This window comes from Narcine bancroftii, chromosome 4 (assembly GCF_036971445.1).
Source record: "Narcine bancroftii isolate sNarBan1 chromosome 4, sNarBan1.hap1, whole genome shotgun sequence".
NCBI classification, from domain to species: Eukaryota; Metazoa; Chordata; class Chondrichthyes; order Torpediniformes; family Narcinidae; genus Narcine; species Narcine bancroftii.
The window spans coordinates 82,605,391-82,619,703 of record NC_091472.1 but is presented as its reverse complement, the minus strand read 5'-3'; the positions used below and the strand labels follow the sequence as shown (position 1 = coordinate 82,619,703).

General features: G+C 43.2%; 1 protein-coding gene across 11 annotated transcripts in view; it reads left to right on the top strand.

Moving 5' to 3' along the window:
* pcsk2 (proprotein convertase subtilisin/kexin type 2) overlaps positions 1 to 14,313 on the top strand; it is a 344,834-nt gene that overhangs the window by 305,496 nt on the left and 25,025 nt on the right. For all 11 annotated transcript variants that reach the window (XM_069931793.1, XM_069931790.1, XM_069931791.1 and 8 more), the window contains 2 exons: positions 5,749 to 5,825; positions 13,919 to 14,007. In XM_069931793.1, the coding sequence (XP_069787894.1) occupies positions 5,749 to 5,825; positions 13,919 to 14,007 (166 nt within the window). The remainder of the gene's footprint in view (positions 1 to 5,748; positions 5,826 to 13,918; positions 14,008 to 14,313) is intronic.

Here is a 14,313-nt window from a genome sequence, read left to right as displayed (position 1 = left end):
GGTTGAGAAGTTGATAGATAATGAAACAAAGAACATTATCAAAAGGAATTTTTAAATTAATTTTAAAGATGTGGATGTTCATTGCCCATTTTAAGTTGCACTCATTGAGTTGCTCCCACAGTATTGCTGGGGAGGAAATTCCTGGATTTCAATAATGATGGACCAGTCAAAATGGAGTGTCATCTCAAGGGAAACCAGTTGCCCTTCTCCTTGTGGTAAAGGTTAGGATGTGCTGTCAGACTAGTGTAGGCAGGCAGCTATGGCACATTTGGTATTTGGTTTCCCCCACCCCCACCTCCCCACCACCACCATTAAGGAAGTGTAAAGGAGGGAATAAATGTTTAGACTGATTAGTGGGGTCATTTATCCTAGATAATGTCTGAGCAGCTACGTACTTATCTTCATCAGGAATGGTGCTGTTTACCGCTGATGATATTGATGCACCAACAATGACCCAAAAGACTGAAGTTGAGCAAAACTGACAGGCTTTTATTCGCAATAGAATGAGGGCACATCCCTGTTGGTTGACTGTCCCGAACTGAGGAGGGGGCTAAGGGACAGTCACATTTATTCAGGTGTCTGTGGGAGGAGCCACTGCAGTGCAGTGATGGGGTCCTGGAAAGTCTGCGACAAATGTTGGCATTGAGCTGGTGGGTGCATGGTGACGAGTCTGGTGCATCATTTATTGGGGCTGAGGTAATGTGCCATGGCCCTGGTGCATTGTGATTGGAAAAGGGTGGGTGGGATGTGGGGTGATCAGTGGTGGTCTCCAATGTCCCTGAGGGCATCAGGTCCCTAATGGAGACAATGTCTTTATGCCCATTGCGGTATGCCACATAGGCATATTGGGGGTTGGCATGGAGGAGGTGGACCCTTTCGACCAGTGGATCAGTCTTATGACTCCTCACATGTTTACAGAGTAGGACTAGCCCTAGGAACGTCAGCCATGCTGGTAGCGTGGCCCCTTTCGCCGATTTCCTTTGAAAGGAAAACATACATTTATGTGGTGTGGAATTGGTAGATGTACATAGGACTGGAGCACCTCAGGAAGGACCTCTTGCCAGCAGGAGACTGTGAGGCCCTGACTGCAGGGCTAGGAGGACAACCTTCCAGATCATAGTGTTCTCCATTTCCACCTGCCCATTCCCCTGGGGGTTGTAGTTGGTGGTCCTGCTCGTGGTGATGCCTCTGGTGAGCAGGAACTGGCACCGCTCATCACTCATAAATGAGGGCTCCCGCTGGCTATAAATATAGCTTGGAAAATCAAATGGAGTGAAGAGACTGAGTAGGGCCTTGATGACTGTGGCAGCTGTCATGTCGGGACAGGGGATGGCAAATGGAAAACGTGTGTACTCATCAAAGACATTGAGGAAGAACACATTGTGGTCGGGGGAGGGGAGGGTCTGTTGAAATCGACACTCAGGCATTCAAAGGAGCGGGTAGCCTTTATCAACTGGACTCTGTCTGGCTGGTGGAAGTGTGGTTTGCACTCCCCACAGACTTAGCAGTTTTTGGTTATTGACCTGATCTTTTCGATGAAGTTTGTGGGCTTTGATGAAGTGAAAGAACCTGTTGACTCCCGGGTGGCAGAGATCATTGTGAAGGGGTCAGTAAGTGGTTGATTTGTGCTCTAGCACAGGTACCATGGGATAGGGCATCTGGGGGCTCATTGAGTTTCCTGGAGATGGCGACCCCCACGGTCCACACATGGCGCTGCTAGGGAGGAGTGGTTTTGATCTGCACTCCTTAGCATAGTGCCTTTCCTTCCCACAGCTGGAGTAGACCGCGTCTTTCACTGCGCAGCGGTTCCTCGGGTGCTTTCCCAGGCTGCAGAAGTAGCACTTCGGGTGCTTGCAGAGTACAGCGGCCATGGTAGGGTTGCTGGCGGAACACGACGGTTGTGGCACGTCCCAAATTATCAGTGCCTGGGGCAACCACGAGGTGGCCGTGTTGTTGGTTGAGTTGGCCTCCATGTTCAGAAGGACCACCTCCAGTGTGCCTGTCAATTTGATCACCCTCTGCAGGCTGAGCTCACCTTGCTCTCGTAGTCTCTGGCAAATGTAATTGAACTTGATGCCTATGACATAGACATCTCTAATCAGATCCTCCATGTATTCTGCAGCCGTCACAACCTTGCATTCACAGGCCCATTCGAGGGTTCGCAGGGCCTAGAGGTACTCAGCGTTCAACTCCCCAGGTCACTGCTTTCAGGTCACCAGGATGTGTCTGGCGTGGACTCATTGACTTTTCTCAGGTACTAGCCTATCAATATGTCCATTGCCTCCGGATACAACGCAGCGTCCCTGATCATCTAATACACCAGGGGCCCAACTCGGGAGTGCAGTACCTGTAATTTGTAGCTCTTTGACCGAATGATGGCTGATGATGCGTGCAGGAATGCTTCGAAACAGTGCTGCTGGAGTTCAAAGTTGGTAGATGGCTCGGGCGATTGAGGGTCAATTTCCAGTTTTTCTGGCTTCAGATCGGTTTCATTGTCAAGATTATTGCAAATAAAATTGATGCACCATTAGTGGCTCAAAAGACTGAAGTTGAGCAAAACTGACAGGCTTTTATTCGGAATAGAAAGAAGGTACATCCCTGTTGGTCGACTGTCCTGAACTGAGGAGCGGGCTGAGGGACAGTCACCTTTATTCAGAAGTCTGTGGGAGGAGTCACAGGTACAGACAGCCAATGGGTGTGCCCAGACAGATAAATATATAGATACAGTAGTTTACCACAGATATAAGAGAAACAACTCGTGGGAGTAATAGCGCATATGCGTGCATTAGTTAAGTATCAGTATATGGGTGATGGATCTCAGACGCTGGAGGAGTGTGAGAGCGTCAGCATCACCTGTGTGACAGTGAGTCACTGAGAAGATCAGAGGAGTTTGGTTGGGTGGTGTTTGGGGAGTTGAGGAATACAATGTAGTGCCTAGTGAAAAATAAAGAGTCAACTTCATGGTGTGCTGAAAGAAACGAGTGAGTGCATTCTTTATTTACTTGTAAACGGTGGTAAATCAGTGCTGTCAAGCTTCTTGAATGTTGTTGAGGCTGCAGTCATCTAGGCCAGAGGAAACTCCTGACTTGTGCCTTGTAAATTGTAAATCACCCCACCAATCAATCTAAATATACATTCCCTCCCCTTCTCCACTCCATAATGGGAAGGAACCATCTACCAAATGTGCCGCACCTACCTGCCTACACTAGTCTGACAGCCACACATTCCAACCTTTACCATCAACAAGGACAAGGACATTAGCTTTCCCTCGAGATCACACTCAATGCTGACTGGACATCATCATTGCTGGATCGAAATCCAGGAATTCCCTTCCCAACAAATAACTGAAAGTGGAGACTCCTTGCTTGATCCTTGTAAATTCAGAGGTGAATGCACCTTGCCTTAGATCTAGAAGTAATCAGAATATTGATTTGGCTGAAGACATGTAGGAGTCTACAGATGCAGGAATCTGAAGCCAAACACAATCTGCTGGAGGAACTCAGTTGGTCATGCAGTCTCAGTGGAAGGAAAAATATGGTGGATGTTTCAAGCCAAAAACACTTTATGATTGAGGAAAATTTGACAGAAGCATTTTAAAGCTGACAGAATGGGAGGGGTGAAACAGAGTCCCCACTTTGAACTGGTGACCCAGACAGAGGTGAAACATGAGGTGAACAGAGGCAGATGCCAGACAAAGTGCGAGATAAACAAAGGGGTCCAATGGGAGAAGATGAATAATACAGGGTGGGGCAGGAGATTGGGAGACAAAGGCTGCCAGTGCTGGAATCTGATAAAGTGAGAATGGTGGTATAGAGATCAGGTGGAACCTTGGGGGCGGGGTTTGGGGGTGGGTAGGGAGGGTTAGTGAGATGTGGAGGGTGTATAAAATCAAAAAGAAGGGGGGATGAGAATGGATGGGGCTGTGTGGGAATCGTTGGAAAAGGGGACATAATAAAAAAAGGGGAATGAGATGAGCAGAAAGGAACAGAAGAGAGAAAGGGGGTACATTATCTGAAATTAGAAAATTCCACATTGACCACTACAAATTACACAGGCAGAATATGAGGTGTTGTTCCTCTAGTTTTTATTGGGCCTCACTCTGGCCATGGAGAAGACCCAGAAGTGACAGGTCCATGTGAGAATTGAAAGGGGAATTGAAATGAGATGCATTATATAGCTGCCTCAGATGAATTTCCAAATTGTTTCACAATGATTTATTTAATTCATTGGTATATTACCTTTGAACAGATAGTACTTAATTTAAATTATTCTTGTGTTGCAATTTGCCCTACAGATATGTTCCATTTTACAACTTTGACATCCTACTTCTCTCTGAACTAAGTTTTGACAAAATGTCCTCTCCACAACCATGATGATCGTCTTCCCCCTCCCTTGGATTGACTTTCTCTACTAATTAAGCTCATTTACAGAAAAGACTGCATGCTCAGTAAGTCAGCCATCATCTGTGGTGGTAGAAACATCATGAATATTTCATGTAGATGACCTGACTAGCCCTCCAATTTCCATCTTGCATCTGCAGGAACCACTGCAGCCATTCTCTCTGAGTAATTTTCACCATCACTGACTTATTGACCTCTCGCTTTGCCACAAGCCAATTTTAAATAATTTTTGCTTTCAGAGTCATCCCTGACATCTCTAACCTTCTGGAATTGTGCAGTTATCTGATATCTCTACTTCATAGACATGATTGTCATTGCTTCACAATGAAGGAAGGGCTTTCTGCTGCAGAGTCTGTTCCCTCCAGAACTCCCTTCTTAAATCTACCTCTCTCTTCACCTTTAAGCTGCTCACTAGAATCTATGGATTTGACCAATGATCCAATTTCCTGGTCTAATATCTCTTTAAGTGGCTCAAATATTAGAAGAGTTTCATGTTGTTCCCACTCAGGCATGTTTTCCAGAAATAATATTCATTTTTAACTGCTTGATGGCCATTATTTAAACCTGACATTTAATTAAAAAAAAATATTTGGACATACAGCATGGTAACAGGCCCGTCTGTCCCACGAGCCTGTGCCACCCAACAATTAACTCACAAACCCCATGCGATTTTGGAGGGTGGGAGGACTCAGAGGAAACCCATACAGACATAGGGAAAACATAAACTTCTTCAAGATAGCACCAGATTCGACCCTGGGTCGCTGATGCTGTCATAGCATCACACTGACCGTGCTGCCTGCAGAAATTTACTCTTTAATTTGCAAAGGGTTAAGTTTAGCATTATTAGAAGAGAAAATTAAATCAATAGTACTTTTACAGAAATAGACTTAAGGACAGGCTGACTGTTCCTTTCCTTGCAGAACACTTATTGGCTTTTTGGATAGTATATCGATACCAGGTTTTGGTTTGTCCAACAGGAGGTAGCAATTTCATCTTGTTTGTTTATACTCATATTTATGCTGGGGAAAAAGTCCTCAGTAGCACATTATGTGCATTACAGCTACTGGAATGAAATGTACTTTCTCTCTGCAAGTAATTATAATTCTAAGTAATTTATTGAAATTTATTTCCAGAATGTGGTGGTGATGGTGGGTAAGGGTGTTTCCATGAAGAAATTTTACCTGAATGTTTTAAATGAGAAAGACCATGATGGATACTTATTTTGACATATTCCATCCCTTTAATTTTATGTCCTATGTCTTTAATTTACAGAATGCAGACCATGATGGATACTTATTTTGACGTATTCCATCCCTTTAATTTTATGTCCTATGTCTTTAATTTACAGAATGCAGAAGCCAGCTATGACTTCAGCAGCAATGATCCTTTTCCATACCCCCGCTACACAAAAGACTGGTTTAACAGGTGATGTAGACACAACTTGGTCTATCCATTCCTGCATGGATGGCTGTACGGTGGAGACTGCACTCTCTCACTAGACACACTAGGAAACTCAGTAGTGACCAAGGACATTGCAGAGCAGTGGCTGTATAGGTTATGCTTATCAATTATTTTTTTAAAACACCTTTTAACAAAAGCATTTTTAAGTACTTTATATTATAGTTTTATTCATTTAAAATTGCATTTTTTCAGTAGGAGTTCAAGGCCAATATTTATTCAGTCAACTTTTACTCAAAATACCTCAAACGTTAATCAATGATCTTGCATCCAAGTTACTGCATCATAGCAGATAACTATAAAACCCCTTGGTTTTGTGTTTAAGAGGTAATCTTATAAACCTTGTTAAAATATCTTCCATAGTTTTATGAAAGAATTACTTCCTGTAGAGCTCGTCGAAAGAATCAAAGACTTGTTGATCCAAACCAAGGCTTTTATTAGCAAAAGACAGGAGCTCTTCACAGGTGGCTGACCAGTCTGGAATGATCCGACCTGGCTAGGGACACAACCCTTTAAGGCCCAGACAGTAGGCGTGGCTAAGCTCTCAGCCAATCGCTGTAAGCGCAGTCTAGATACTGTAACTATATACACTATATACATTGGTGAGAGATCTGTACTATCACACTTCCCTAAAGGAAATAATTGAAAAGATTTAAGAGAGTAACCACAAAGTTCAAGTAGCCACAGGTTCAAGTTTACAAAACATTGTTCTCCAGTCCTTAGTGCAACACTGAGAATGGCAATCTCGAGCCATGAGAAAAGAATGCATTGTATGAAGAAATAATGTATATTCAATACAACTGCTCTGTAGTTTTCATTACACAATAGATACCCTTGCATTTTTTTTTCAGTTCACAACCTAAATCGTTTTTAAAACACTGTTGTAATTGATTCATTTGCTATTCATTTCATGTCTGGGGTTGAGGAGTGACCACAATATTTAAGGATATGTAAAAAACTGCATTGAACATGTGAGTTATTGACAAAATGGTCATCTAGCATTTGAATTTTCATTTAGAATAATAAATTATACTAGAAATGCAATATTGTACTTGGTTGTGTCCAAGGATGCATTGTTATAGTCAGTTAAGCTGACAGATGAAGAAGAAGTATGCTGAAAAAGGCAGATAAATCAACTCTGAGGAGGAGGGTTGTGAAGTATAAATAAGCATCAGTCAGGCTGAATGGTCTGTTCATTCACTGTACAGCATGAGTAAGCCTATCAACTCTATGCCTGTCCTATGGGAGAGCAGTGCAACTCATCTCCGGTTTTGCCTTTTCCTCATTGTCCTGTGCGTTTTTTTCCTTCCCCTCACCTTCAGATACCTGTTCAGCACCCTTGAACTCTATAATTGGATCTGTCTCCACTACTACTCTGCCAGAGTATTCCAGACACATATCACTTACTGTGCAGCAAGGCTTTTTCCCAATCTACCTGCCCCTGTTTTTGACAATGGAAACAGTTTCTCTCTATCTACTTTATATATAGACTTTTAATTCCTCTACTCGCAATCTCCTCTGTTTCAAACAGAACAATCACTTTCCTCACTTTATCCACTTAACTAATACTCCGAATTCCAGGAATCACTTTGGTTTATCTCATCGGCACCCTCACCAAAACTTGCACACTTTCCAAACTTAAAGTGCCCAGAATAGAAGGTGATATGTCTGAAAGTTTCAAAACCAGTGTCTTATAAGGCTTTTATTTGGTCCTGCCTGTAAGAATATTTCAGATTTATTGTCAGAGTACATACATGACATCACATACAACCCTGAGATTCCTTTTTCCTGTGGGTGTGGCAGAATTGCCACTAAATGTTAGCAAAAAATAAACTGTAAACAAATAAAAGAACTGTAAACAGATAGCAAATTTTTAAAAAACTGACTGTGCAATATAGAGAGAAAAGAAAATCAATAAAGTGCACAAATAAGAGTCCTTAAATGAGTCCTTGATTGAGTTTGTTGTTGAGGAATCTGATGGTGAAGGGGTAGCAGCTGTTTCTGAACCTGGTGCTGTGAGTCTTGTGGCACCTATACTTGTTTCCTGATGGCAGTGGCGAGAACAGAGCATGTGCTGGGTGGTGTGGGTCTTTGATGATTGCTGCTATCCTCTAATGGCAAGGTTCCCTGTAGATGTACTCAATAGTGGGAAGAGTTTTGCCTGTGATGTCCTGGGCTTTTGGAGGGCTTTATGCTCAGGGGCATTAGTGTCCCCATATCAGATCGTGATGCAGCCTGTCAGCACATTTTCCACCACACCTCTGTAGACATTTGCCAGGGTTTCTGATGTCATACCAAACCTCCGCAAACATTAATGATCTAGATGATGGGGTGGTGAATTGGATTAGTAAATATGCAGACGATACTAAGATAGGTGGAATAGTGGATAATGAAGAAGGTTTTCAAGGATTGCAGAGGGATTTGGGCTGCTTAGAAAAGTGGGCTGAAAAATGGCAGATGGAATTTATTGCTGATAAGTGTGAGGTGCTTCATTTTGGTAAGAAGAATCAGAATAGGTCATACGTGGTAAATGGGAGAGCATTGATGAATACAGAAGAGCAGAAAGATTTAGGAGTAACGGTACATCGTTCCCTGAAGGTAGAAACTCACGTGAATAGGGTGGTGAAGAAGGCTTTTAGTATGCTGGCCTTTATCAATCATTGCATGGAATAAAGGAGTTGGGAGGTGATGTTGAGATTGTATAAGACGTTGGTGCGGCCTAATTTGGAGTTCTGTGTGCAGTTCTGGTCGCCTAATTATAGGAAGGATATAAACAGAGTGGAGAGAGTGCAGAGAAGGTTTACCAGAATGTTGCCTGGGTTTAAGCATCTGGAGTATGGGGAGAGATTGGACAGATTGGGTCTTTATTCTTTGGAGCGTAGAAGGTTGAGAGGGGATTTGATAGAAGTATTTAAGATTATGAAAGGGATAGACAGAATGGATGTGGATAGACTATTTCCGTTAAGAGGAGGAAAGATTAAAACAAGAGGACATGAGTTAAGAATTAAGGGGCAGAGGTTTAGAGGTAACATGAGGGGGAACTTCTTTACTCAGAGAGTGGTAGCTGTGTGGAATCATCTTCCGGGAGAAATAGTGGCGGCGGAGTCAATTGTATTATTTAAGAAAAGGTTGGACAGGTATATGGATGAGAAGAAGATGGAGGGTTATGGGCATTGTGCAGGGAGGTGGGACTAGAAAGGGGTGTTTGGTTCGGTGCGGACTAGAAGGGCCTAATGGCCTGTTTCCGTGCTGTAATTGTTATGTTATGTTATGTTAAACTCTGGAGGAAGTAGAGGTGCTGACATGCTTTCTTCACGATGCTATTGATGTGTTGAGTCCAGGAAAGATCTTCCGAGAATGACTCCCAAGAACCTAAATGTGCTCAACCTCCCCACCTCTGATCCCCCAATGATCACTGGATTGTAAATCTCTCGCTTTCCTTGTCTGAAGTCAACAGTCAGCTACTTAATTTTGGTGACATTAAGTGTAAGGTTGTTGTTGAAGTTTGCACTTTCTCCCCATGACCTGCATGTGTTTTCACTGGGAGCATCAGTTTCCTCTCACCCTCCAAAAATGTATGGAGTTGATAGGTTAGGTGGCATGAGTTTCAATGGCCAGAATATCTGTTTACTATGTTGCAAATAAGTTAAAATTTATTGCTCATCAGAATTAAAATTTATTATCAAGAAAACATCATGAAATTCATGGTTTTGCTATAGTATCACAGTGCAAACATTTCTATAAACCACCTTACAAAAACAAATAAAAACAGTGCACGAAAAATCAAACCGAGGCAGTGTCTTTAGCTTATTGATTATTCAGAAATCTGATGGCAGAGGGAAAGAAGCTTTCCTCGTGCCACTGAGTGCTCATCTTTATGCCCCTATACCTTTTTCCTGATGGTAGCAGAGAGAAGAAGGTGTGGTCTGGGTGGTGGGGTCCTTGAGGATAGAGGCTGCTTTCTTAAGACACCCCCTCTTGTAGATGCCCTCGACGGAGTGAAGTCTGGTGCCCGTGATGTTGCAGGCCGAGTTAACAACCCTCTAGTATTTTTTCTTGTCCTCAGCAAGGGCACCTCTGTACCAGAGAGTGATGCGACCAGCCAGAACGCCCTCCACGGTACACTTGCAGAAGTTTTCGAGAGTCTTTGGTGACATACTGAATCTCCTCAAGCACCTCAGAAAGTACAGCCGCAGCTGAGCCTTTCTCGTAATCTGGGTGCCCATCAATCAGATAGCATTAATATCAACAGATGCTTAAAATCAACTTCTCTAAGTCGGTCCGTTAGGCCATTTCCCCCCCCCCCCCCAGTCTCGCTCTTTCCTATCCCTACATCTCCTTTCCTCCAGTCCCCCCCACCTTGTCTCTCACATATTTCCCTACATCATTGACTTCTTTCCTCTAGCTCGGCATTCACAGATCTGCTTTTCTCCCCGATCTATTCTCAGTTTTTATCTCCTGCCCTCCTATCCATGTTCAGCAATGGCCTCTTAGCTGTTGGCCTGTGCTCCTCCCCTACCCCTTTTTCCCACCTGCCTGTTTTTGCCATGTCTCGGTGAAGGGCTCAGACTCTTTGCCTCCTATATGAACCCTGCAGTACCTGCTGTTTCCCCATCAATTTAGTGCATTAGCCATCCAACAGGTACTGGTTTTTTTTCACTGATGTGTTTGACTCTCAATCTTTCTGAATTCTGTGGAGCTCTAATTTTAATTTTCATGGAAATGTACATCGACTTTAATTAGATTATTTCCATTTATCCAGCTTTGACTCCACTTTACCAAGGTCCAATGTGTTCTCATGTCATTCCTGATAATGGATGCTGACCCAAAATGCTAACTGTCCATTTATACCTGTCCATTTCTACCCCTGAACACTGCCTGATTCATTGAGTTCCCCTTTTTCTTTTTTGCTCTGTTCTCTTCCTCTTAAATGTGGACTTTCTCTAATTTGTATATTAACTAATGAGAAGTTTAAATCCTATCTCATAGCCATTCTTAACATTATGTTCTTCCGATCACCATTTTCTAGATGTTTTCCCATTGAGCTTATATTTCAGCATATTCCAGCAAAGCAATCTTCTTTGATGGTCTATATCTTTGGCTTGGCTTCGCGGGCGAAGATTTATGGAGGGGTAATGTCCACGTCAGCTGCAGGCTCGTTTGTGGCTGACAAGTCCGATGCGGGACAGGCAGACATGGTTGCAGCGGTTGCAGGGGAAAATTGGTTGGTTGGGGTTGGGTGTTGGGTTTTTCCTCCTTTGTCTTTTGTCAGTGAGGTGGGCTCTGCGGTCTTCTTCAAAGGAGGTTGCTGCCCGTCGAACTGTGAGGCGCCAAGATGCACGGTTTGAGGCGATATCAGCCTTCTTCAGTATGATGCTGAAACAAGCCATGAAAGACCTCAACAATGAAGACGCTGTTTACATCCGGTACCGCACGGATGGCAGTCTCTTCAATCTGAGGCACCTGCAAGCTCACACCAAGACACAAGAGAAATTTGTCCGTGAACTACTCTTTGCAGACGATGCCGCTTTAGTTGCCCATTCAGAGCCAGCTCTTCAGCGCTTGACGTCCTGTTTTGCGGAAACTGTCAAAATGTTTGGCCTGGAAGTCAGCCTGAAGAAAACTGAGTTCCTCCATCAGTCAGCTCCCCACCATGACTACCAGCCCCCCCACATCTCCATTGGGCACACAAAACTCAAAACGGTTAACCAGTTTACCTATCTCGACTGCACCATTTAATCGGATGCAAGGATCGACAACGAGATAGACAACAGACTCGCCAAGGCAAATAGCGCATTTGGAAGACTACACAAAAGAGTCTGGAAAAACAACCAACTGAAAAACCTCACAAAGATTAGCGTATACAGAGCCATTGTCATACCCACACTCCTGTTCGACTCCGAATCATGGGTCCTCTACCGGCATCACCTATGGCTCCTAGAACGCTTCCACCAGCGTTGTCTCCGCTCCATCCTCAACATTCATTGGAGTGACTTCATCACCAACATCGAAGTACTCGAGATGGCAGATGCCGACAGCATCGAATCCATGCTGCTGAAGATCCAACTGCGCTGGGCGGGTCACGTCTCCAGAATGGAGGACCATCGCCTTCCCAAGATCGTGTTCTATTTTCTATTCCAATTCTTTTGGCACTTCATCACTTTTTCAATGCTAAACCTCCTCACACTGAATGAAGGGACCTTCCTTTGAGGACCTGTTGAAGTGCAATGAATCAGGAATGTATTTACTCTCTCAAAACTAACCTCAATGGCCCATTCCTTTACCATTTCCATCACTCATATATCTGTGGTCCTCTCCTACTTTCAAGTTCTATTTAATATCCTTGGCCTGGGATTTTTTGGGGCTGAGATATTTCAGTTTACTGGCTTTCAATATTTGTTGCTGGATCCTGGGGAGTTCCTTAATTTCTTGCTAAGATAAGCTTTGCCGTGTGAAGAAAATAATAGCCAAGCTTTTTAGCAATTTGATTGTCTAGGTGTTCAGTTGCTTCAATTTTACTGGCTAATTATCCAAATAGTGCTATTTACAGGCATATTAATATTTATGGACATTATAGCTGGCAAAAAATGGGATGACATGTAAATGTATAAAATACCAGGACATGAACATGGAAAGACAGTACAGAAGTGAAAAATTGGTAATAATCAATCATTTACTTGAACCTGGGGACTACTCATGTCAAACATAAACCATATGAAACTTGCGGACAATTGTTTCATCTTTACAATCTAGAACAATGGGTTATACATTTCTTTTGTAATAATTAAGGCAGTTACAGCTTTAATTAAATTTAGACATAAAACATAGCAACAGGCTATTTTTCTCACAAGTCCATGTCTCCCAATTTATACCCAATTAACCTACACCCCTGGTACATTTTGAATGGTTGGAGGAAACTGGAGTCCATGTAAAAAACCCACACATACATGGGGATAAAGTACAAACTCCTTATAGACAGCGCGGGATTCGAACCCCTGTCCCAAACACTGGTGCTGTAAAAGCATTGCACCAACTGTGTCACCTTAATTAAGACATGGAGAACTGCAGATACTGGAGTCTGGGACAAAAATGATGGGCCAGAGGAAATCACTGGGTCAGGAAGCATTCCTGGAGGCAATGGGATGGGCAGTGTTTCGCATTGAGAGTGTGAAGGGGGAGATAGCCAATGTAGAGAAGTGAGGAGGAGGGATGCGGCAGGAACTGGCAAATGATAGGTGGGTCTGGGGAGGAACTGTTGATGGGCAGATGGAAAAGTAGAGAGAGCAGGAGAGGCCAGGAAGGGGAGACAACAAAGAGCTGCTGATTGTGGGATCTGAAAGGAAAAGAAGGTGATGAATGAAACCAAATAAGGAAGGGCTGGTGGGCAGATGGAAATGATGGGGCAGTGGAGTCAGTGTGTGGATGATGGACAGATGGAACATGTAGCAGAGAGGAAAGAAACTGGGTAACTAGGGCTGTCATGGTGTTTTGGAAAGAGCGGATTGTTTGAAAACCAGAGTAGATTAAAAGGAGACAAAGGTACATAGGAGATGTGGGTTATTTAAATTTGGAGAATTCGCTGTTCATCTCATTGAGTTGTGGACTGTCCAGACAGAATAGCAGGTGCTGCTCCTCTAGTTACATTTGCACTGTCTCTGGTAGTGGAGGAGGCTGTGGACAGACAGGTCAAATGGGCATTGGGAATGTGAATTAAAATAGTTTGCAATCGGAAGTCCAAGATGGCCATTTTGACCAGAACATAGGTCACCTAGTCTGCACATGGTTACACTGATGTAGAGGAGGCAACAGAGAGCACTGAATGTAATAAACGAGGCTGAAGGAGGGAAGAGGTGTATGTAAATCTCGGCCTCTGACATGACCAGCTTCCATTCTTGTCACATTCCCTTCTTTTGTCAAGGGATTTATGTAAAGGAAGAACATTGTCTTTATAAAGTATTTTGCACAAAATAAAACTTAGCAGTACAATATTTGTAAAACAATGATTTTTGCAGGCAGGAAAGAAAACTGATGACTTGTGATCTTGGAATTTTTTTTGGCAGCCACGGGACAAGATGTGCTGGTGAAGTGTCTGCGGCTGCCAATAACAACATATGTGGTGTAGGGGTGGCTTACTCTTCAAAAGTGGCAGGTACGGCATTTTTTAGATAAGTTAAAGACCTTCAACAGACATTTAAGTTAAAGGTGACACCAGACCCACACATGTGGTTTAATCTTAACTGTCTCTGCAGGTTGGGGGAAGTTAGGGATGACATGCAATTTCTGTATGGCATGAAAAATAACAAAATAATACAATTTCCAAGGTATCTGTCTTTATTCCAGCAGGAGAAATTGCTCTTGAATTATGAATTTTATACTTACTGGTGTCCTTGCTTTGGCGTGTTACAGGGAAAATTTACCTTTTCTGTTTCAAACACATCAATTAAAATGGGCACGT